Below are 22,114 nucleotides of genomic sequence, written 5' to 3' on the forward strand. Positions count from 1 at the left end.
AGTGAAACCTGCTTAATATCACTCTGGTTAACCCTGACATTTAACTGTAATACAACGGGTTATACCCCACCTACTTTCACTTAGAGAAATAAAAGCATACCATTAGAAGGCATTACAAGAAAATAAGTAATGCTCATTTTGTTATTGCTGAACTCCTAATGAGGTCAGCTCTGTTTATTGTCTCCATTTTGCTCAGTACCTTTCAAGGGATATTAAAAGGGATAGACTGCACTTTCTATGAATATCTGAATAGTTTTGAATATAAGGTTCAGACAAATTATCAGAATAAAATCATTTAATGATATAAAACATTATTATCATAACCCTGGTTCCCTGAAATAGAAATGTAACCATTACCGTATGGGTATTTACTCTTATAGACCCAAAACCTGAATAAGATATATCAAAGCTGCTCGTAGTCATGGCCCGCCTCCAAGGGTACAAAAACACTGCGGTCACAGACCTCAACACCATTTTTCTTCAGGTCTGCTGCAATCATCATGGACACAGGGACCTTCTATTTCAGGGAACCAGGGTTATGATAATAACCTAACATTCCCATTCAAGTACGAAATGTAACCATTACCGTATGGTTAAGTGTACCAAAGCCGTCGCAAGGACAAATAATGCAGGACAATTGGAATGCTACAAGGCTAAGCCGAGAGGCTGCCTTGTGTGTTACCACCCGGAACCCCAGTAACAAGTAGCTAGGGCTAAAAAACTAAGGGAGAAACTCACCTCTATATGCCTGTGTTGTAAGGGTTCCAAAACCAGGGTTTTGAGGATCCACGACATTAAGTTTGTAAAATCTAGTAAAGGTATGGGGAGTAGCCCACCTCGTTGCACTGCATATGTCCTTGACAGATGCACCCTGGAATAAAGCCCACGAAGCTGCCATGCCCCTGGTGGAATAGGCAGTGAGCTTTTCTGGAGGGGGCAAGTTGGCCAGCTCATAGGCAGTCCTGACTGTGTCTGCTATCCATTTGAACTGCCTCTGCTTAGACAGGGTTTGACCATGGGACTTCGCCCAATAGCAGACAAAAAATTGTTTGGACTCCCTGTCAACATAGTGAGCCAGGGCCTGAGCTGGGCAGAGTGTATGAAGCTGACCCTCTCTGTCAGACTGGAAAGGAGGTGGATGGAAAGTTCCACAGACTGGTTGACATGAAATGCTGAGACTGGCTTCGGCAAAAAGGCAGGATTGGTATGGAGAGTAACCTTTGTCCTGGCCCCTGTAAAAATGAAGCAGGCTTTTGCAATGGAGAATGCCTGCATCTGACTCACCCACTTTGCGGAGGTGATAGCAAGCAAGAAAGCCGCTTTGAGTGAAAAATATTTCATCTGAACTGAATGCATGGACTCATGGAAGCTTCATGAGTGCATTAAGCACCTCGTTTAACCTCCAGCGAGGAACAATGTCCTTCATAGGCGGCCGAAGCCATCAAGCCCCTTTCAATAATTGCCCCGCCAGGAAGTGAGCTCCTGGGACTGAGTCAATTTTGACAGGGCAAACCAAAATGGCTGCCAGATAGACCGCTTGGGCAGTCTCCATGGCTGGCCATTCAGGATTGAAAATCAGAGTCTCCTGGATGAATAAGAGGATACTAGGATACACCCCAGGGAATTATGCAGTGATAAAAATCAAAATTATGCAAAATTATGTGGTATCTCTGTACAAGTATGTACAAAGCAACAAAAGTATTGTGCAGTTGTATTAGGTTCTTCTCTCATACTGGATATCAAAATACTAGCATAAGTAAAAAAAAAAAAACAAAAAAAAAAAACAATTCTAAGATTGAAATAAAGGAACACCAGCTCTTTCAGTTTGTCTTCCGAAAGAGAACACCTCTGACCAGACAGGCCAAGATTAAACAGCGAGTTGCTGCGCTCAGCATCAGCTGTACTTTTACTGCATTTATGTATTTGAAAGCTAATGTTTTCAAATTAGGAAGATGGTCAGCTGTCGATGACCAAAAAAAAGTCGATGTCAATTTCCCCTAGCAGTACAGCGCTCTGGATTGCATTGGGTGCCACCTTTAAAAAGCAAAGCAAAGAACATATTTTACTCTCTCTTTTGCTTATATATTTGCAACGTGGGACCTTTGTTGCGACATTTTCTAGCAAAATCGATCAATGTTCCCTTTATCCTCAGTGTGCTCCAACATTTTTATCTATCCTTCACTGTTAACGGCGATATTATTTAATATTACGCATCTATGTGTGGTGATAAGTTGTATGTGTAAATTCCGCAGGCGTGTAATTGCGTAATTCCCCGGGGTGTACTAGGAGCACCTTGTCCTGGTGCTTCCACAGCGGGAGCAGGGCAAGCGGTGGGACGGCATATAATAGTTGCCTCGGCCACTGGCGTGCCAAGGTCTCTATTGCCAGTGGGTCCCCACCTCCTATTATGGAGAACCAGAGGGGGCAGTGGGTTGATTCCTGAGAGGCAAAGAGATCTATCTCTGCTCTCCCAAACCTCTCCCAAATGAGGCTCACCACCTCGGGGTGAAGCCTCCACTCTGAGGCACTGGGGACTCCTTGAAAGGAGGTCTGCCGCACAGTATGTCACCACAGGCAGATGTACTGCCCGTAGTGAGAGGAGGTTCTCGTGTGCCCAGAGCAAAAATCTGCAGGGCACACAATGGAGACTGGGCGACCTGAGGCCGCCCTGGTGGTTGATGTAAGCCACTACTATTGTGTTGCCTGTACGGACAAGCACATGTTTCCTTCGAACCTCCTGCAAAAAATTCTGCAAGGCCAGGTGAACTTCCTGCAGCAATACAACATTGATGTGGAGACCCTGCCAAGGGGGGGGTTCCACACACTGCTGCCATTCCACACAGCACCCCAGCCCAGGCTGGATGCATCCGTGGTGATGACCTCCATTCTGGTGACACTGCCCAGCAGGCTGTTTCCACCTTTAGACAGTGACAAGACACTGTTAATAGGCAGGCGTGGTTAAACGCGGGCTGAAAAAACCTGGTGTTGAACCAGGCCTGCAGAGGGCACACTCGCAGGAGGCTCAATGGAAGGGTCTGGGAAGCTGCTGCAATCAAACCCAGAAGTCTCTGGAACGTCACTACCGTGAGCACTCTGTTGAGCTGAAAGGGCTCCAAACAGGTGGCTCTTTGCATGATTCACCATAAGGCCCAACCGTTGAAGGTGGCCGGTGACAAGTTCCGTGTGGGCTGTTCTCTGAAAAGCGAACTGCAGATACTTCTTGTGCACTGGTTTTAAGGGGATGTGGAAAAAGGTGTCTGAGGTCCACCACGGTCAACCAGTCGTCTGGCCTGATTGAACATTTTGAAACTCTTTCGGCTCAGATAAAGGTTGACCTGTCTGAGGTCGAGGATTGGTCTGAGGTCACCATCTCGTTTGGAAACAAGGAAGTACCTGGAGTAGAACCCTTCATCCAACTGGAGGGGGTCTATCATGTGAATAGCCCATTTTTGCAGCAGAGCTGCTACCTCCTAAGATGTCACAGCGATGTCCTGTTGGTCTGTGACTAATGTAGTCACGACCCAAAAGGGAGGGAGATCGTGCTTGAACTACAGTGAGTATCCGGTCTGAACGATAGTAAGCACCCAGATGTCTGTGGAGCATGGCAATAGTCCAGATGGCTCTCTGTGGCAGCAAATCCCTAGGGTTGCTGCTTAGCCTGTGGCTTGGCCTGCGGCTTCTGTCTCTGCGCAGGGCAGCGGAACCTAATAAAGCCTCCGTGGGTCGGTTTCCAAACATCACCTCTGGCAGCGGGCGCAGCCAGCTGTGCCGGTCTTTGAGGCTGCAGAGGCCTAGGGCGCCAGTATGCCGCTGGTTTATATACTGGAGGTTGTTGCCTGGGAAGCAGGCGAAACAGCTCCTTCGTGGATTTGCACACGGTGAGAGCGTTGCAGCACGTCGTCCACTGCGGGACCAAACGTATGCCCTGGTGCAATCGGGGCGTCTAACAGCAGTGCCTTGTCCCCCGTCAGGCATGTGTGCCTGGGAAAGCTGCCCGTTGAGTTTAGACACACAGAGCAGGTTCTTGTTAACCAAGCGCAGCTTATCCAACTGTTGTGGTGAGGGCCTGTGGTTCTCAGAAAGGGACCTCAGCAAATGGCACTGGTAGGCTACCAGGTTGCTGTTATAATGGCCCAGCCTTGCAGCAAATGCACTGGCTGAATAGGCGAGCTTAAGGATCACCTCAGAGACCCGGCACTGCTTGTTGGGGGAGGTAGCGCCCTTGAACAGGAGCGCTAAATTAAGCGCCTGGACCAAGGCGGCAATAGAAGCCACCACCGGCAGAAATTGGGCCAGTCCCAGCTTCTCTGCATCATGTAGGGTGTCCATCGACCAAGAAACAGCAGGAGCTGTTGCCAGGTGACCCCATGAATACTGCATTTCAAAAAGAAAATCCAGGTGCACTGGGGGGGGGGAGGGCGGGGGGACGGGACACGGGAGAAATGGTAGACACATCATTGAATATGGACTGCCCTGTTTTGCCTTCTGTAGGCCAGGGCACTTGCAAAATTGCAGTGGCCTTTTCTTTATCAGCAGCAGAAGCTCTGCTGAGAGGGAGAGCTTAACTGCAGGGGATGTGCTGTCAGACTGCGTCCTCAGGCGGGAACGCCAGTTCCTGTTCGCCCGCCTCTTCAGAGACACCGATGGACAATATGTCTGTGCTCATAGCTCCCTGGGGCCCCAAGAGAGGCAGGTGGCGCTGAACGTTCCCGCAGTAATTCCGCGAGAAGTTCCTAGGTGGGGAACAGCTGCCCACAGCTTTTCCATCTGCCGATCGTTTGGAACAGTGACTCTTCTTCTTCCTCGGTGGATGTGAAGAAGCAGAGGAAGATGAGGAAGACTCTGATGATGGTTCCTTGTATGGGCTACTTTCCCGGGTGCATCGTCCGGTCTCCCTTGGCACAGAGCCATGGAGTGAGGACGCAGCCACCTCTCTAACAGAGGGTGATGGGGAAGAGCGCTGTGCAGGAGCTCTGTAGAGCTGCAGGAGAGATGTATCTCCAGCGTGCGCTTAGAGAAATGTGCACAAAACTCACAGAAGCTGTGATTTACCAGTGCCTCCTTGGTGTGTTCTGGCCTCAGGCAGGAAGAGCATCTGCCGTGCTTGTCCTCAACAGGCAGACTGGCCTTGCATGTGTCGCAGGCATAAAACCCAGGCATGATGCAAGAAGCAAGCAATGCAGTGTGCAGTATACAGATATACAGGTGTACAGGCAGGCCAAGACCCGAACAAGACCGAACCGGAGGAGTGAACACCAGTCGGTAGTGCGCCATGTAGTGACTTTAGCACCAGGTTGGTATGGTACAGTACCGGGTCGGTTCGGTAACGGGTCAGAACCGGGACGGCACTGGATCGGTACCGGGTCGGTAGGGTACGGTACTGGGACCGGAATGGAGTGGGTCAGTGACTTCGGTACCGTACAGTATGGGTCCACTGGGTCGTAGTTACTGCGGGTAGCAATATACAGGGATGCCCACCTGTACAATCCACTGGCAAAATCACTCAGTCAGTACCCACATGAGACTAAGGGAAGTCTGCTTGTTAGAATGTACTAACAGCCGTCGTAATGGTGATGCTAAAGCTGTCACCAAAACGGCATCAAGATACTGTGGGAGAGAATGCAAGCAACCACAACCGAAGCAAGTATCTTGGTCCAGCAGCTGCTCTCACTACACATGGGCCTGCGCTTAGTCTGTGAAAACAGAAAAAAACAATAAAATACAGTACATTTACACCATAATATAAAATGTCGCGTAATTGTAGCCGAAGTCAAAACGAGAAATAAATAACTCCAGTTGGAGCTATTGCAGCCTGGGGGGAGAACACAAAGTCAGCCGAGTCATGTTGCTTGATCCCTGGGAAGGAGCGACTCAAGCCGCTGGCTTCACGCGAGGCACAAGGCCGCAGCGGGATGTAACGAACAACAGGCTGCAGTGTACAAATAAGCGTAATTAGTAAAACTAACACAGCGATTATTTGTAATATCACATAGAATTTGTGCAAAAACACAATAAATGCGAAATATATATCAGAAAGAGTAGCAAGTACTTTTCTGAACCAGCTCTCTTGTCAGGTCAGTTCTTGGCGTTGAGGTCTGTGAGCGCAGTGCTTTTGTGTCCTTGGGGACGGGTTATGACTGCATCACAGGCTCTACGAGCAGCTTTGATATTTCTTATTCAGGTTTGAAGAGGTAAATATCCAAATCGTACTTGAAAGGGATCTAGAAAGAAGCTTCTGAGAACAAGAATGTAATTGTCCTGCAACTCGATTTGAATTTCAGTGGCCCTGTCCTTATAGTATAAAATAATTAGAGCCCCGTGAAATTATTTTAATTTTTTATCATATTTCATTTTATTTTTCACAAATGTAGTTTTATTTCATTTTATCCACTAAAAATGTTGTTTTATTTTGTTTTATTACAGACACACATTAATAAAATAACTCAAATAGATGTATATAAATAAAAACTAAGTATACATCATGTTTTAACTATATACATATTTTTATTAAACATGATCTGCTTTTTGTTTAACATTTTGACATACAGACCTAGCACAGAAAAATAATTTAGTTACCATAATTTCTCATTAGCGTCAGTAACAGTAACGTACAGTCCCCCACTCTTTTTAATTAACTATTTAAGATAAAATAAAAAAAATATATATATATATTTATACTGCTCTACTATTGTGGGTTGTCATAATAATTGCACATACAGCAATCTCCTAGGGCTCCAGTATACAACAAGCTTGGAGTTTCTCAGTACTTAAACACTAAGCAAAGCAAATTCATTCATTCATTCAAATGAATTCAAAACCAAAACAGCATTTGTTCCAGTGCAAAGTTTGCATCACTTGAAATAAAACAAAGAATTTGCATACTAATACAAAATACAAGTCATATTTTCCCCAAAAGGAATAAACAGCTAATGCTTAACGACGATATCTTTCAGCCCATTCCAGCTGCAAAATATGCACATCATTATTTTGTCACCGTCAGCTGCATACATTCCCTCATGCTTAAATTCTTTGCAGCATTTAATTGTTATGTGTGGTTTAGGCATTTTAGAAACAAAGTCTCCTCTCCTCCATCAAAATTTTAATTCTGACTCGCTCCAAATTACACATTTGTGCAAGTGCTAAACAGAGCTTCCCTTTCCCTTCAGACCACATCTATGGTAACGGCTGAGCATTGACAACTACAATTTGTATTTATTTAAAATATTTTTTGTATAAACCTCCCAATTTAAAAATGTAACTCTCTGTTTGCTTTATAATGATTTTTCGTTTTATATGTTGCATTTCGTTTTAGTTATTTTCTATTTGCAAAAAACAAGGGGCTCTACAAATAACAAAAACTGTGAGAACTGTGAAATTAACACTGCATACATTCACAATCAGTGATCTTAACCACAGCTTTTGTTCAGTTAGTTCTGTAGTTCTTTTAAGGCTAGCAGCACCATGGCTAACATGTATTGTACGGGCCATTGTTTATTATGGTGCACATTATGGTTAAAGTAATACAGATCAAAGTTATTAATGAAGACATGTACTGGTCGTTCTTTGCAGCAATTTCAATGCTACACGTCTACTTCAAAAGACTGCATTAAGCCGGGTCCACACCTGAGCGATCAGTTGCGCAAACCCAATTGCTCCCGAAATCGCGCAACTCAGTTGCGAGCAATTGCTGTGTCCACATCTGAGCAATTACTTGTGCCACAAGGTTCCCGCGTCTACAAGATTAATTTTTTTATAACGGAGGTTTTTTTTTTACATTTTTATTCCATCTACAAGATGAAGTAGTTTTTTTTTTGGTTTTGACACATTTTTTTTTTCTTCTCCCGTGTCTACAAGTTTAGAATCGTATTTATTTTATTTATTTTTTGACAACTGAGAGGACACAGGTCGTAATGTGTCCGGTAATTAACGAGGAAGAGTTGGCTGTTATTTTTTCAACTGTTATTTTAAATGCCATATTCCCGAAAGAAAAAAACAAAGCCGTGTAAAAGCTGGAGGAAACCGTTAATTTTTTTTTTTCTTACCGCCGACATTTTTAAAATTAGAGCTTCTTAATATGCAAGCCGTGCAGCCAGTATTATAAGAACCAATCAGAGTTGGCGAATTACCACGTGATCGCCTGTGTCTACAGAAGTCGCTCAGCTGGTTGCTTGGAAAGTAGAGCACTGCTCTACTTCAAGCAACTGGTTTCGCAACTGCTCGCAACTGGTTGCAGGGACGTCCACATATAAGCAACTCGGTTGCAAGCAACTAAGTTGCGCAACTGATCGCTCAGGTGTGGACCCAGCTTTAGGGACACTGAAAATGCACATGAAAAGAGGAACTTCATTTCTGGGAAGCTGAGCCTAAGTGAGGAGATTCGGAGTGTTCTTGAATAGGAAACAAATGGCAGAATTATTTCTAGAGAAACGTACATTGAAATGTTGCTTAAGAACACACAGTCTAAAATGATCTAGTGTGATCTAAACAGCGGTGAAGCTAAAGATAATCACTGTTTGAATATTAATAATAGTCAAGAAGCAATTTATCTTACTTTTAAAGACATACTTAATGTAAAGAGACTCTTTTAATGATTGAATTGTCAGTGCCACTACTATCATATAGATCAATTGATTAGGCCACAGTCTAAAAAAGAAAAACAACTTCCTAGTCTGAAGCCAATCGCTGCTTTCCCTACGACTCAAGTATCTTCAACATCGACTGCGTTCCTTCATGATCCGAAGTGCAGCATTGAAATATAATCAAAAGCGCTGAGCAATAGCAATAGCTATGAGAAATGTAAAAATCTCATATATGTTTACCATAATCCTTCCCATAAAAACATGCACCATCTTCAAAGTGATGGTAATAAATATTAGGTAAGAATGACTTAATTACTTCATCACAAACGTAAACATTTCAAATACACTATTACCACACTTCCATAGCATATCGATTCATTGAATAGGTCTCAGAATAATCAATAGAAGAAACTTCAAGACAGACTCTTCTCTGAAAACAGTCATCCATAACTTCTAAATGCTCTGCAGGAATACCGTGGAGGATACAGAACTGGTTAAAACACAGAACGCAGAGAGTACCACAAGGGTCTGGACGTGGCCCCTTACTGTTCCTCATGCTTATGAATGACTTGGACCGAGATACACATTGCAAATTGTTACATTGCAGAGGATACCAAACTTGAGGGAGTAGTGGACTCAGAATCCGCAGCCCAGCTAATTCAAAGGGAATTGGACCATTTCTGTGACTGGGCAAACTTGTGGCTAATTTATTTTAATGTTAACAAATATAAAGTATTGCATATTGGGCGTAAAAAATCAGTGCTATAAATATAAAATTAACTGGATGGAAACAGGAGGACTTTGAAAACCATCTCAGGGTTATAGTGAAGTCATCATTATCTCACCAATGTGGTGCGGCAATTAAAAAAGGCAAATCGAATGTTAGGCTATATTGCAAAAAGCGTGGGCTACAGGTCTAGATAGGTTATGCTAAGATTATACAATGCCCTGGTTAGACTCCACCTAGAATACTGTGTGCAGTTTTGGTCACCTCACAACAAAAAATGCATCATTGCACTCGAGAAGGTACAGAGAAAGGCAGCTAGGCTGATCCCAGGACTGAATGACACAAGCTATGAGGCCAGGTGAAAATAATTACATCTCTTAAGCCAAATAAAAAAGAAGGGAAAGAGGGGACTTGACTGAAGTCTTTAAAATCATAAATGGTATAAAGTTAACCCAAGACACTACTTCAAATTTAGCACAGAGAGGGCATAAGTGGACGCTGAGTAAAAGTAAGTTTAGAACAGAAGACAGGAAGCACTTTTTTACACAAAGAGTTATAAATGCAAGGTTAAACTGTACGACACTGACATTTTGTATACTTGTTTATTACAGTTTTACTAAAGAAAAAGGAGGAACATAGCATCACAAAATGTATTGTGAGGTGACATTTCTGGTTAAGTCTTAAACCAGTTATACAGAAGACTCATACTTACAAATCTGTAGACTGTTTTCATGGCAGGGTTGGCTTTCGTTTTCACTGTATTTATAATGGCTCCGCTGCCTTTCTGTCAATAGATAAAATAAAAAGAAATCTTTTTTTTACATTAAGCAGTAAGCAGCTAACAGCTTATTTAGTCACATGTTCACCTTCCAATTCACAGGCCTTCCATCTGGAGCATGACATAATGACAAAAGATAAAAGACCACAGCAGGAGGAATTCGAATTCCATTCTTTTTTATTCAAGTTTATTTCTTGTCTCAGAGAAGCTAACTCAAGGAGAGTCCTGTAAAGATGTTTATATTGAGGTCATGGGTGATGGTGCTTAAACAGAAGGTTTTTAATGCAGGTTATTTTTCTTTCCCACATGCCTTCCTTCATTGAAATCCACTTAAATCCATCAAAGATGATAAGTTGTAAATGTCGTGATGCTCTTGTAATTGAAATATCCTGTCACCACTTCCATTTTTTATCAAATAAAAATATAAAATATGACATTGTAATTATTTATGCATGGATTTTTTTTTTTTACCATTAAATTAATTTCTAGGACCCTGTCTTCTTGACAGAGGAGGTTAGTTTGTAGTCATCAGTGTTCTTCTGTAAAACATTATGATAATTAATGTTGCATTTCAGCAATTTGATGCAAAAACTAGCGGCGTTAGTTAAACATTCTGATAAAAGACAAACAAACAAAAAAATACATGATTTTTCCAAGGGTTTCCAGTACTGGATTGTATTAAAATAATTTCCCTAAAATTTCCAATTGTTCAAGCAACTGTATGAACCCTAACTCTAGGATTTGTATCAAGATGGAGGCTGGCCTGGAACCGACTGCAAACATTTTAACCACCAAGCAAGACAGCCAAGCTCTGTACTGGCACTGCATACTCTTGCACTTGCATATTTACATCATTCTTGTATCAGTTAGCTTCTTGCGCACTCAACCTTCTCCTTGCTGAATGTCTGGTTTGTTTGTTTTCCCAAAATGACAGTCCTGTCTTAGCTAAGGAAGCAAACGTTTGAAACCAGATCACCAAGGCCTACATCCACTATTTACGTGTGCAAATAAAGACAGACAGACAGGTTATCCAGTTTCATCACAAATAGCAAGCGGTTCTTAAGACAAAAATGTCAGTTTAAATTATAGACTGATGGACAAACAGACTCCATATACCCCAGATTCTGATACACTCATTCTTGTGCTGCAGAACGTCCTCAGCAAGTTTCATCACAAACAGACAAGTGGTTCTTCAGATCTGAGTAAAATCAAGGACTTTATAATACTTGTGTCTGGTTCCTCTCTATCCCTTTTATTAAATGAACATCACAATACCTAGTTACTTACTCATTTGAACTTCTACCTGTGTGTGCTGTTTTCTTCTTGACTGCTCGGTTAATTAATCACAACAGCAGGTAAACAGACAAAAATAACACCACCATCACGTAACAGATTTGGGTGTGAACGCAACTCAAAATGTGCTAGTGTTTGTACCTAGTATACCTAATGGGCTACTTCTGCTGTTTCATCGATTGTGTTAATTTCACAACAAGCTCCATACCGCTAATAAAGTATGTTTCGGCAGAGACCTGAGGCTTAAACATTTGTTAATTTGGAACACATTGTCTCTTTACCCTAAATGCTTCCGGCAACTATACGAGCCACTTTCTGAACAGAATATTCAGAACACAATACAAAATAGGGGGATGACTGTTGAAGCTTATAAATGTCTTGGGTTAACACCACTGGAGCCAGACAAGGGCTCTGTGTGATTATTTAAATGTAATAAATTGCATGCACTTGCCAGTGACAATACGATGGCCTGTGGTCTGTGGTCTGTTTTGTTATTAGGAGATCATTATACACACCCACATTCTCAATACAACATGAAGGAAACCTGGCTTACCTTCACTGTGAAAAGCCACTGGTGGTAGGTTTTATCAGTACCTGGAAGTTAAGACAAAGGGACGTTGTTTAGGATCAGGATCAAGGCATTGCAGCTCCACTCAACACAGCATAAGAGCTCATTGAGCGCACGAGAATAACTAAGTTATACAAGACATTCTTTTTTATACTTTTGATGTAATGATGATAGACGCTGGGGTCTGAGTTTTTACGGTAATTATCCAAGTATAACGCGCACCCTTTTAGAGTTTTGAAGTTTAGGTGCATTTATTTTTCTTTGTGTTATATAAAGGTTGCAGGCTACTTAGAAGGTATGTGGTAAATTTGGGTTATAACATTCTGTATAGTATACTATGGCTTTTTCATTGGAGTATATACAAAAGATGTGCATTATACAATAGATGCGTGTTATAGTCGCACCATTACAGAAGTTTGTACTACCCACTCTGCAGTCAGTAGGTATCTTGTATGATAGCAACCTGAATTTTGGAATGATGCAGCAAGACTTGCCATATGAAACACAATTAATCTAAGGTAGGACAATGACATTGGCAACCTCTACAATTTAATTTTCATAGTAACTGAGGAAGTCAAAATGTGCTGTAAATTTAGAGTTTATGATAAAGCACCCAGTATATATATATATTTATGTACCCAAACCAGCTTCTTCCAGTTGCATTGAGAAAATACAAAGTGTTTCCTCTCCAGCTCCCTTCTAAAGTTGTGGTTCAGGAGCTACTTCTCTCAAGCAGAGACTGACAGTTGTATTGGTTTGTGTGACGATGGCCACTGGGGAATTGTGATCACCACTGACATGACTCATTTTATACACATATATTTAATAAAATACATCATTATTAAAGTAAACAGTAGTTCAGGCTAATTTGGTTTAGCGTTCACTATAAAGCCAAGTGGCTGTAAGACCATTTTATGCTACTACTGTACTAGACAAAATGTTCATATTCAGGATGCCACCATTTAAAAGCCGTGAGGCAGTTCTCTCTGTTTCTAAATCTTATGCCATTATCAGAAGCCGTCCTTGAGATCCTATTTTGAGCAATGCAATAATTAGAAGTGTCAGCTATCCTAGAGCACAAGTGTGACCTATGGGGGGGGAGGTCTTCATAAGATCAGAATATAAATGTAGTGAAAGGCATTTCTAATATGTAGAACCAACCTTGGAGGTCATTTATTCCCTGTATGTAACTTCTACATGATCATTAACATCCTACTCTTCTTGCATAAGCTGGGGTGAGGCTCATGGTTCTAGCAATGTTCAGGGACACATTTAGATAGCTCATTTCTTCAATGTTGTGTGAGACTCTACTATCGCACGTGTGTTTGTATGTATATGTATATGTATATGTATATGTATATTTATATATATACTGTACATTTTTTAATGCATGCCAAGTTTAATGTATTAAATGGAGCACAGATGAGATGTTAGGGCATCCAGTCAGAAAAGGTTCAGATGTGATTCTGTGCAAGGCATAATAAGTAGGAGCTAGGTTTGTTAGCTGGCTTTTTGATGCAGATACTGCATAAGTTAAATGGGCCATTACCATTCACTATCGTATGTGAGCCAGTGACATTTAATCCTTTCAGATAAGGGCAGGGCAGATCTTGATACGGTTTGCATGAATGCACGCTACTGTAGAAACAGCCTAGGGCACATTTCTATTACACTGTAAGTAAGATACAGAAAGGCTGTGGCTCATAATGATGGCTTTTGATAGCTGTGTGCTATCCTGCTACTAAAAATAGCTGTTTTCTAAATATTATTGTGAATCTTCATATTGGATTAATGAATTCTGGTGCAAAGACTGAAGGCTCAGTTTACCTACAGAACAGAAGAAGTGCAAGCTTCCCAACAGTACATTATCTGAAGGCCTGAAGGAGGGTGAAGGGGCATGGCAGTCTCAAAGCTCATCTGATTGTTCAGGACTGCATTTGTGTGGAATTGAGTGGTGGTTTTGTGACTAAAAAATGTATGGTACACTACATTATTCTAAAGTAAACTGAAGTGTTTTTACTGAAGAATTACTGTAGAATACTACAGTCATTAATGTAGAATACTACAGAGTTTTTTATGTGGGGACCTTCTGAGCAGCCTACACTGCCACTTACAAAATGACTAAACACTTGAAACTGAAATGTTGTAAAACTGTGTCTCTGACCAATACTGCAGACCCCTAATTAAGAGCAGGGAAGTATGGAAAGTGTGACTTGTCAGTGAAATGGAGATGTTGGTGTTGACCATGAGACCAGCTTGACCCCATAGCCCATGGTGCTGTGTACACCTGATGGCTGGACTGTAAGGACCCCTCTCACACTGCTCCAAGGACCTCCACCATGAAAGAGGGCACTCTCCTTCTTACCTGCATATTCTCCCATGTTGATTTCTTCCTCAAAGACATCACTGAAGCCTCTTCCAGAGTTGAGAAGTTCCAAGCGGCCATCAATAAACTTGGAAGAAAGGCAAAAGAAAGAGCTTCCCATTGATTGAAGGCATATTGGGGTCTAATTAACTGATTTGAACAGTGACAGATCTAAATATCGCCGTTGATTAAATCACGAAAAGTGTGAAAACCAACACCTCTAACTGTGTGTGTGAGTCTCTTCAGTGTGTTTTTGTTTGTAAAAGTAAAATGTCAATCCTTTTTAATACTTAAACAGAAGCAGTATTTAGATACTGTGTAGATCAATTGAATATAGACTATCATGCCTCAAACACTCCTATTAAATCACTTCAATACTTACACAGCCTGAACCTTTCACCACCACACACCATGCTCTGTGAAACTGTGTACATTTGGATTTCAGATTAAATTATGGCTGTCTTGTTAAACAAGAACAAGAAGAAGAGTTTCTATGCTAACAAAGCAGGCTTTATGGGATCACATAACATACTGAGCATTTTGTATTTTTGGTTTTATCTTAACACATTTTTCCTGGAAATTGTTTGGAGTTTATTTTACAAATATTAAAATAGGGATAAAATCGGTAAAAATGTGTTAATTGAAACATTGGTAAAAATTGGGAAATAAAATTCTTAGTATACACACACTTTACATGTGGAATATGATACGTAGCAGTTCAGTTCTGGTTTCTGATAAAGTTTAATGTCCCTGGCAAATTTTGCCTTGTATGATGAAGCAGAATCTGTGCAAGCTGAGGCCACATTTTCCCAAGTTAGCTGGTACTTTGCGAACGTTTGGGCAATCGCTGTGCTGACAGAACTAGTATCTGCAGAAGGTATGAACATGAAATCAGCACAAAACAAGCCAGGTTTATTCACCTTGAAATCATAAAAAGAAAAGAAAATTGACAGAACTCTGGGCGGTGAAAGCCATCGGGAGACACGTCAAAAATCACACTGGACATTTCCATCAATGAGTTCCATAAGTTCACCAACTAAAGCATCATCATTTTCTGTCAAATATTTACAAGATAGACAGCGTTTAGCTGATGTGATGGATAGCACTGTCACCTGAAGTCACCACACCCCCCTGCAATAAACAGAGGCTGGACAGGAAATCACAGAGCTCTGACAAACTCATTAACAGTCATTCTGCGCTCTTTAATTAAAGCGTGTGTAAAAGCCGCAGAAATTGATTGCTTGTCTCTCAGTTCACTTTCTTGTTTTAGCTTAATGTGTTGCTTACTTTCAGTATGTTCTTTAACTCTGTCAGCACAAACATGTACCTCAATGCAGCAGTATTTGCAATGCTATGAATCCTCTGCCTCATCTGGCTCACTTCAGCTGCTTGGCTTTTTGTATACTTCGAAACATTCATTTTATTTTGAATATTCATAAACTGATTTACGTTTTCTCCCCATTCCTCATCCACTCAAAATATAATATTTTCATGTAAGCATTTCAATTTAGTTTTGATCAAGCTAGTTACTACGCCCAGCACTTGACACAATAATCGGACATTGATTGACCATTGGCCAACAGAATCAGGTGATAATGTGTTTGTGAAGCAACAGAGAATCAATCATGTGCGACGTTTGAATGTTCTTTGATCCTCTGACGTCTAAACGTATCTGCTGTATCCTAGGTCAGTGTAGGGCTGCTTATTACAATGTCAGAATCAAAACAAAACAGATTTCCATTACACGAGAGTAGATGTTAAAACTTTATGCTGATTTGAACTCGGCTCTCGCCAAGATAAGCACCAACTAAGACGTAGCTTTACAGTAAACTAATGTGATCCATATGTGTCTCCATCCATTTACGTTTCCTTCCATATGATGATGTAGATATCCTTCAGTCTGGTGTTAATGGCTGAAGTGTAATGCTGGCTCCAGGGATCAGCTTATTTTGCCTCCCTGGTGCATCAGCACACACAACGGCTGCGATGCTGGCTCCGGGGATCAACCACAGTGCGGCTTCCCCAGCGCATCAGCATGACAACAGTCTGGATTGAGCTAAGTAGTGTACATCTCTGGGGTCTTCAAGTGGGCACCTTCCATCCTCAGTGTTTCGTCGACTAGCCCACGACACCTCAAGAGGGCTCGACGGTGATTCTGGCATCCCAGCATCACCCCCTCCGTCCCCCACTCAACTCAGCCCAGCTTACTTACCTGTACATCAGCGTTTCTTTCTTTCTATTGTGCTTGAGATCCCCAGCCAAAATCTTTCCGTCTCAACCACAGCCAGTTGCTGCTCCTCTCTGCTGCTTCAGATAAGTTCTTCACTGTGCGACGCAACTCTTGGCCACTGAATCCGACGTCTCTGAGAAACCGGGTTGTAGAGTGTGCCACAAATCCTCGACAACCCACTTCCACTGGGTAAACCCGAACTCTCCATCCTCGCTGTTCCGCTTCAGTGGCTAGTTGAGCATACCGCAGTTTCTTCCTCTCATACGCCTCATCTACAGCATCCTCCCATGGCACTGTTAACTCTACCAGGTGAACAAGGCATGCTGATCCAGACCACAAGACAATATCTGGTCGAAGGTTAGTGGTGGCAATCGCAGGTGGAAAAATAAGCCGTTGACCAACATCTGCCAGCATTTTCCAGTCTCTAGCAGCTTCCAGTTGTCCTGGGCGAGGATTGGTTTTAACACCTTTTCTTGGTGGTTGCTCTCCTGGGCGGAGGAATGTTGTCTTTTGTGTGTAATGTTTTGATGGAACAGGTGACAACTTATTGGTCATGTTACGCTTGTCTTCCAATGCTAAGGCCAAACATCGCAGCACCTGGTCATGGCGCCAAGTAAACCGTCCTTGGCTAAGAGCCACCTTACATCCTGTCAAAATGTGCCTTAATGTTGCAGGTGATGAACACAAAGGACATGAGGGATCCTCTCCTACCCAGAGGTTTAGGTTCTGTGGTGATGGGAGAACATCATATGTTGACCTGATGAGGAAACTGATCCTGCTCTGTTCCATTGACCATAGGTCTTGCCAGCCAACATTGCGTTGTTCCACACTCTCCCATCTCATCCATTCTCCCTGCTTGGCCTGGGAAATGGCCTTTATACACCTCATCCTCTCCTCCTGCTTTTGCACCTCGTTGACTACCAGCTTCCTCCTTTGAGCTGGGGCTGCCTTGTGCCATGTAGGAGGAGCTGAACTGAAACCAAGACCCCCTCTTCCATGCTGAACTTATCACCAATTCGAAGGGCAGCCTTTGCATCTTCCACAGCTTTCTTTGCCGCCCACTTTCTTCCAGTTTTCAACACAGGTGCTGCCTCCCTTACGCATTTATCGCGTGACTCTACTAATGTCATTTCCAGTCTGACCTTGGCGCACTTAAACTCCTCGGTTAGAGCAGAGACTGGTAGCTGCAGTATTCCTTTACCATAAAGTCCCACTCTGCTGAGGCAGCGTGGAACTCCCAACCATTTCCTGATGTATGAACTGATTAAAGCTTCCAGCTTCTCTACTGTTGTCAAAGAAACCTCGTACACAGTCAGTGGCCACAGCAACCTCGGCAGTAGACCAAACTGAAAGCACCAGAGTTTTAGTTTACCTGGTAGAGCGCAGCTGTCTATGCTCTTCAACCCTTCAAATGCAAATATTGTGTATTTCCTAGAAAATAGTACCGGTTCAGTTAAAAATAAATCCTGTAATTGTTCAGTAAAATTCTGAATAAACCTGAAATGTGGAAAGCTAAACATACTGTAAGTCTCAATTCTATTGTAATCTGCAAAGCTATATCAGAAACATTCAATCATTTACGAGAATCTATTTTGATCTGGATAATAATCAGTCAAACACGCTTAACAAAATTCTACTGTGCATTATGCAATCCCATCTCTGCATGATAACTGAAACAGAGCATTTCAGCAGGGAAGCTTGGTGGGTTTAGGATCATCATTTTGATTTTGGGATGAAAAGCAGAGAAAGCTTTAACTCTTCCAGTCCTGCCTTATCTTAGCACTGTTTAGAGCTCTGAAAGTACAGATGAGTGCTAGTCCTATTTACTGTACCAACATGTATGTACATTTTATTTGTCCTGTTCTCATGTATACTCAATAAAGGAGCTCCTTTCTTGAATCACAATGTTTAACTTCATCCTTTAGCTCGACAACAATAATGCAGGACTGAAAGGGTTAAAGTGACTGTAAAAGTCATTAGCCCACTTTACAATGCAATTAAAAACAGCAAAAAAGTGACTGTGTGAGAAACATACATATTAACTGCAAACAGCTTGTCAATGTACTGTCCACTGTACAGTGCAGCCCACTTGCTGTTTGTTCTTTATCTGTAAAGCATCTGATTGGGTTTCTTGCAAAGAGAATAAACGGGGTCTCCTTCAATGCCGAGCTTCACCCGCCTCAGGGGACATTCAGGCTCCACAGGGGACAAACCATTCATAAAGAAACATTCCTGTGCTTATAGGTTAGCTTAGCGCCTGCATTCTGCGCAGTGGGGGGCGTGATTGCCCGTCATTCTTACCTGTTTGAATAACTGGAGCTGAATGGCATTCTGCAGAAACTGCCGCATGGCGCTTGACCGATGAGACACAAAGGCTTCTTCGCTGAACGTTATTGGTTCCTCCTTAAAAAGGAAATAAAGAATGAGTTATTTATCATACTATGAAAACCTTCCTTTTCTACACTCTCCTCAATATAGGGTTGGCACAAGGACAGCTGGAGTGAACTTGGCCCAGCCTCCACAAGACGCCTGACGTAATCTAGCAGGGTTTGGGCCCATTCCTCCAGGAGTACAGCCTGAAGTTGTGTCATTGAGGTAGATGAGGGATTGTGGCCATGAATGCAACATTTAAGTTCACCCCACACATGCTCAAATGGATTGAGATCCAGGGATTGTGTGTGATGAAGACTGAAGTCTGTCTATTGCACCATTCAGTACAAATACAAAGAGTTGACATTCACGGACTTTGATCAGCAACAATGTTGAGGTGCACACAGGGTGCTATTCAACCTCCCGGTGGAATCAAAAACCTACATGCAATTAGAGGTTCTAATAAATTGGCCTTTGAGTGTATATTTAAAAGTACCTTTAAATTGAATTGCTTTTGTTTCCTGGCCCCTTTGCTTTGCATTGATATTTGCTATCATTCTCTACTGCAACTCAAATACTAAGATTAATTATTATTATTATTATTATTATTTTTTTTACAAGACTGCTAATGGGTTTCACCTAAGTTCAAGAGCAGTTCTAGTTGTCTGCCATAGATATAGGTAAGCTAAGCTACATCAGCCGATAGCCAGCACTATCTATAGTAGTGATAGATATAGGTAAGCTAAGCTACATCAGCCGATAGCCAGCACTATCTATAGTAGTGATAGATACAGGTAAGCTAAGCTACATCAGCCGATAGCCAGCACTATCTATAGTAATGATAGATACAGGTAAGCTAAGCTACATCAGCCGATAGCCAGCACTATCTATAGTAATGATAGATATAGGTAAGCTAAGCTACATCAGCCGATAGCCAGCACTATCTATAGTAATGATAGATACAGGTAAGCTAAGCTACATCAACCGATAGCCAGCACTATCTATAGTAATGATAGATACAGGTAAGCTAAGCTACATCAGCCGATAGCCAGCACTATCTATAGTAATGATAGATACAGGTAAGCTAAGCTACATCAGCCGATAGCCAGCACTATCTATAGTAGTGATAGATACAGGTAAGCTAAGCTACATCAGCCGATAGCCAGCACTATCTATAGTAATGATAGATACAGGTAAGCTAAGCTACATCAGCCGATAGCCAGCACTATCTATAGTAGTGATCTGCCACTTTTTGGATCAAGTTACCTTTTAGTTTTCTGCAATATATATTTGTGCACCAGGCGGTGCTGATGTTCACTAATATAAAGACACGTTAGCGTATCTAGCCTACATGTGTCTTTGGCAGCGAAACTAAACTCATAGTCAAAGCACCTTAATACAGACTCATAAAAAAATAATATTAGAGTAATTGTAACCACAGCCACCGGGTAGTAAGTGTTATTTCCTAATTGCTTATGCCTCAAAAGTATAGAAAATGGCTATTATTCCCCACAAACTTTGCTTTTGTGACGAGGACAGTGATATTTTGAAATTCACCTATTTTCCAGAACATTCCAGATAGATTCAATGCTGAGTAAACTTGGAGTAACTTCTAGAACTTTCTAGAACTTTCCAGTAATATAAATAGTAGTATAAATACAGGGGCCTTAAGACCGCCAGTTCAGTTTAGTTCCAGCTGCCTAAGTGGATACATATCTGCATTTTTCTGAGATGGCATCAAGGTCATAGGAGACTTCAAAATGGTGGCATTCCTGATGGGTCTCCAAGGCGGTTTTACCAAGTTTCCCTGCTATCTTTGCCTTTGGGACAGCAGGGACACCAAGGCGCACTACCACAGGCGGGACTGGCCACAGCGGACCGAGTTCTCTGTGGGGAGGAACAACGTCAAGTGGGAGCCACTGGTGGACCCCCGGAAGGTGCTGATGCCACCACTGCACATCAAATTGGGCCTTATAAAACAATTTGTCAGAGCTCTAGATAAGGAGTCGGCAGCCTTCAAGTACCTTCAAGACTTCTTCCCTAAGCTGTCTGAGGCAAAGGTCAAAGCCGGTGTCTTCGTCGGACCACAGATAAAGAAGATCCTGGAGTGCAATGAATTCCCCAAGAAGCTCACTAGTAAGGAGAAAGCAGCTTGGAACAGCTTTGTCGCAGTGGTTCGGGGCTTCCTGGGCAATCACAAGGCCGAAAACTATGTGGAGCTGGTTGAGACTCTGGTGAAGAACTACGGCACAATGGGCTGTAGGATGTCCCTCAAAGTCCATATCCTTGATGCTCATCTTGATAAATTCAAGGAGAACATGGGAGCGTACTCGGAGGAGCAAGGCGAGCGCTTCCACCAGGATATACTGGACTTTGAACGCCGCTACCAAGGACAGAATAACGAGAACATGATGGGAGACTACATTTGGGGGCTGATTCGTGAAAGTGATTTACAGTATAATCGTAAATCTCGAAAAACTACTCACTTCTAAATCTTTTGTTGTCATTTTTGTATTACTTTAGTATAAATACATGTTAATTTTGATTCATATGTTGTTTTTTTCTGACTTTATGTGAACGAAAAGACACAAATTCGCCAGTTTTCTCATTGGAAATAGGTAAATTTCAAAAGCAAAGTTTGTGGGGAATAATAGCCATTTTCTATACTTTTGAGGCATAAGCAATTAGGAAATAACACTTACTACCCAGGAACAAAAATTGTGTTACATAGTGACATCATACAAAGTTAGGGGAACAGTGAAAAATATTATACTTAAAATATTTGCCATACCATTTGTCAACCACATGTATCTGAACATAAATAAGGTGAAAAAGTGAATTAAGACAGATGACTGCTGATTCAAGGTCATCCATCCCTCCTGGTCTTTACTGGTTTGTAAGACTAGATACAGAAAGGTTTTACTGTATGCTGCACATAAACACAGGCACCTTTCAGTTCAGTTTACTACGCAAATCACTTTGCTATTCTCGAAACTCAGAGACCTCAGCAACTAAATGCATTAGGTATGTTTATTATTATTTGTTGTTACTAATGGAACCAAGCATGTGCTTTAGCAACACAATCAGATGTTGTGATTTCAAAAAGCATGCCAGGAACAAAAAACTAACAGAATACATTGAACTGCATCCAGAGTAGAAAAGTGTAAGGATGACTTCAGTGCACATGTACGTTATGTACACACG

At 42.0% G+C, this 22,114-nt stretch overlaps 1 protein-coding gene across 5 annotated transcripts in view; it reads right to left on the bottom strand.

The window, feature by feature from the left end:
* The window catches only part of LOC117396900 (DENN domain-containing protein 1A-like), a 426,143-nt gene that overhangs the window by 67,754 nt on the left and 336,275 nt on the right, over positions 1 to 22,114 (bottom strand). For all 5 annotated transcript variants that reach the window (XM_059005297.1, XM_059005295.1, XM_059005296.1 and 2 more), the window contains 4 exons: positions 18,842 to 18,943; positions 14,311 to 14,398; positions 11,931 to 11,971; positions 10,019 to 10,090 (listed from right to left, as the gene is read on the bottom strand). In XM_059005297.1, the coding sequence (XP_058861280.1) occupies positions 10,019 to 10,090; positions 11,931 to 11,971; positions 14,311 to 14,398; positions 18,842 to 18,943 (303 nt within the window). The remainder of the gene's footprint in view (positions 1 to 10,018; positions 10,091 to 11,930; positions 11,972 to 14,310; positions 14,399 to 18,841; positions 18,944 to 22,114) is intronic.

The sequence above is a fragment of the Acipenser ruthenus genome, chromosome 31, assembly GCF_902713425.1.
Source record: "Acipenser ruthenus chromosome 31, fAciRut3.2 maternal haplotype, whole genome shotgun sequence".
In the NCBI taxonomy this organism is placed as follows: Eukaryota; Metazoa; Chordata; class Actinopteri; order Acipenseriformes; family Acipenseridae; genus Acipenser; species Acipenser ruthenus.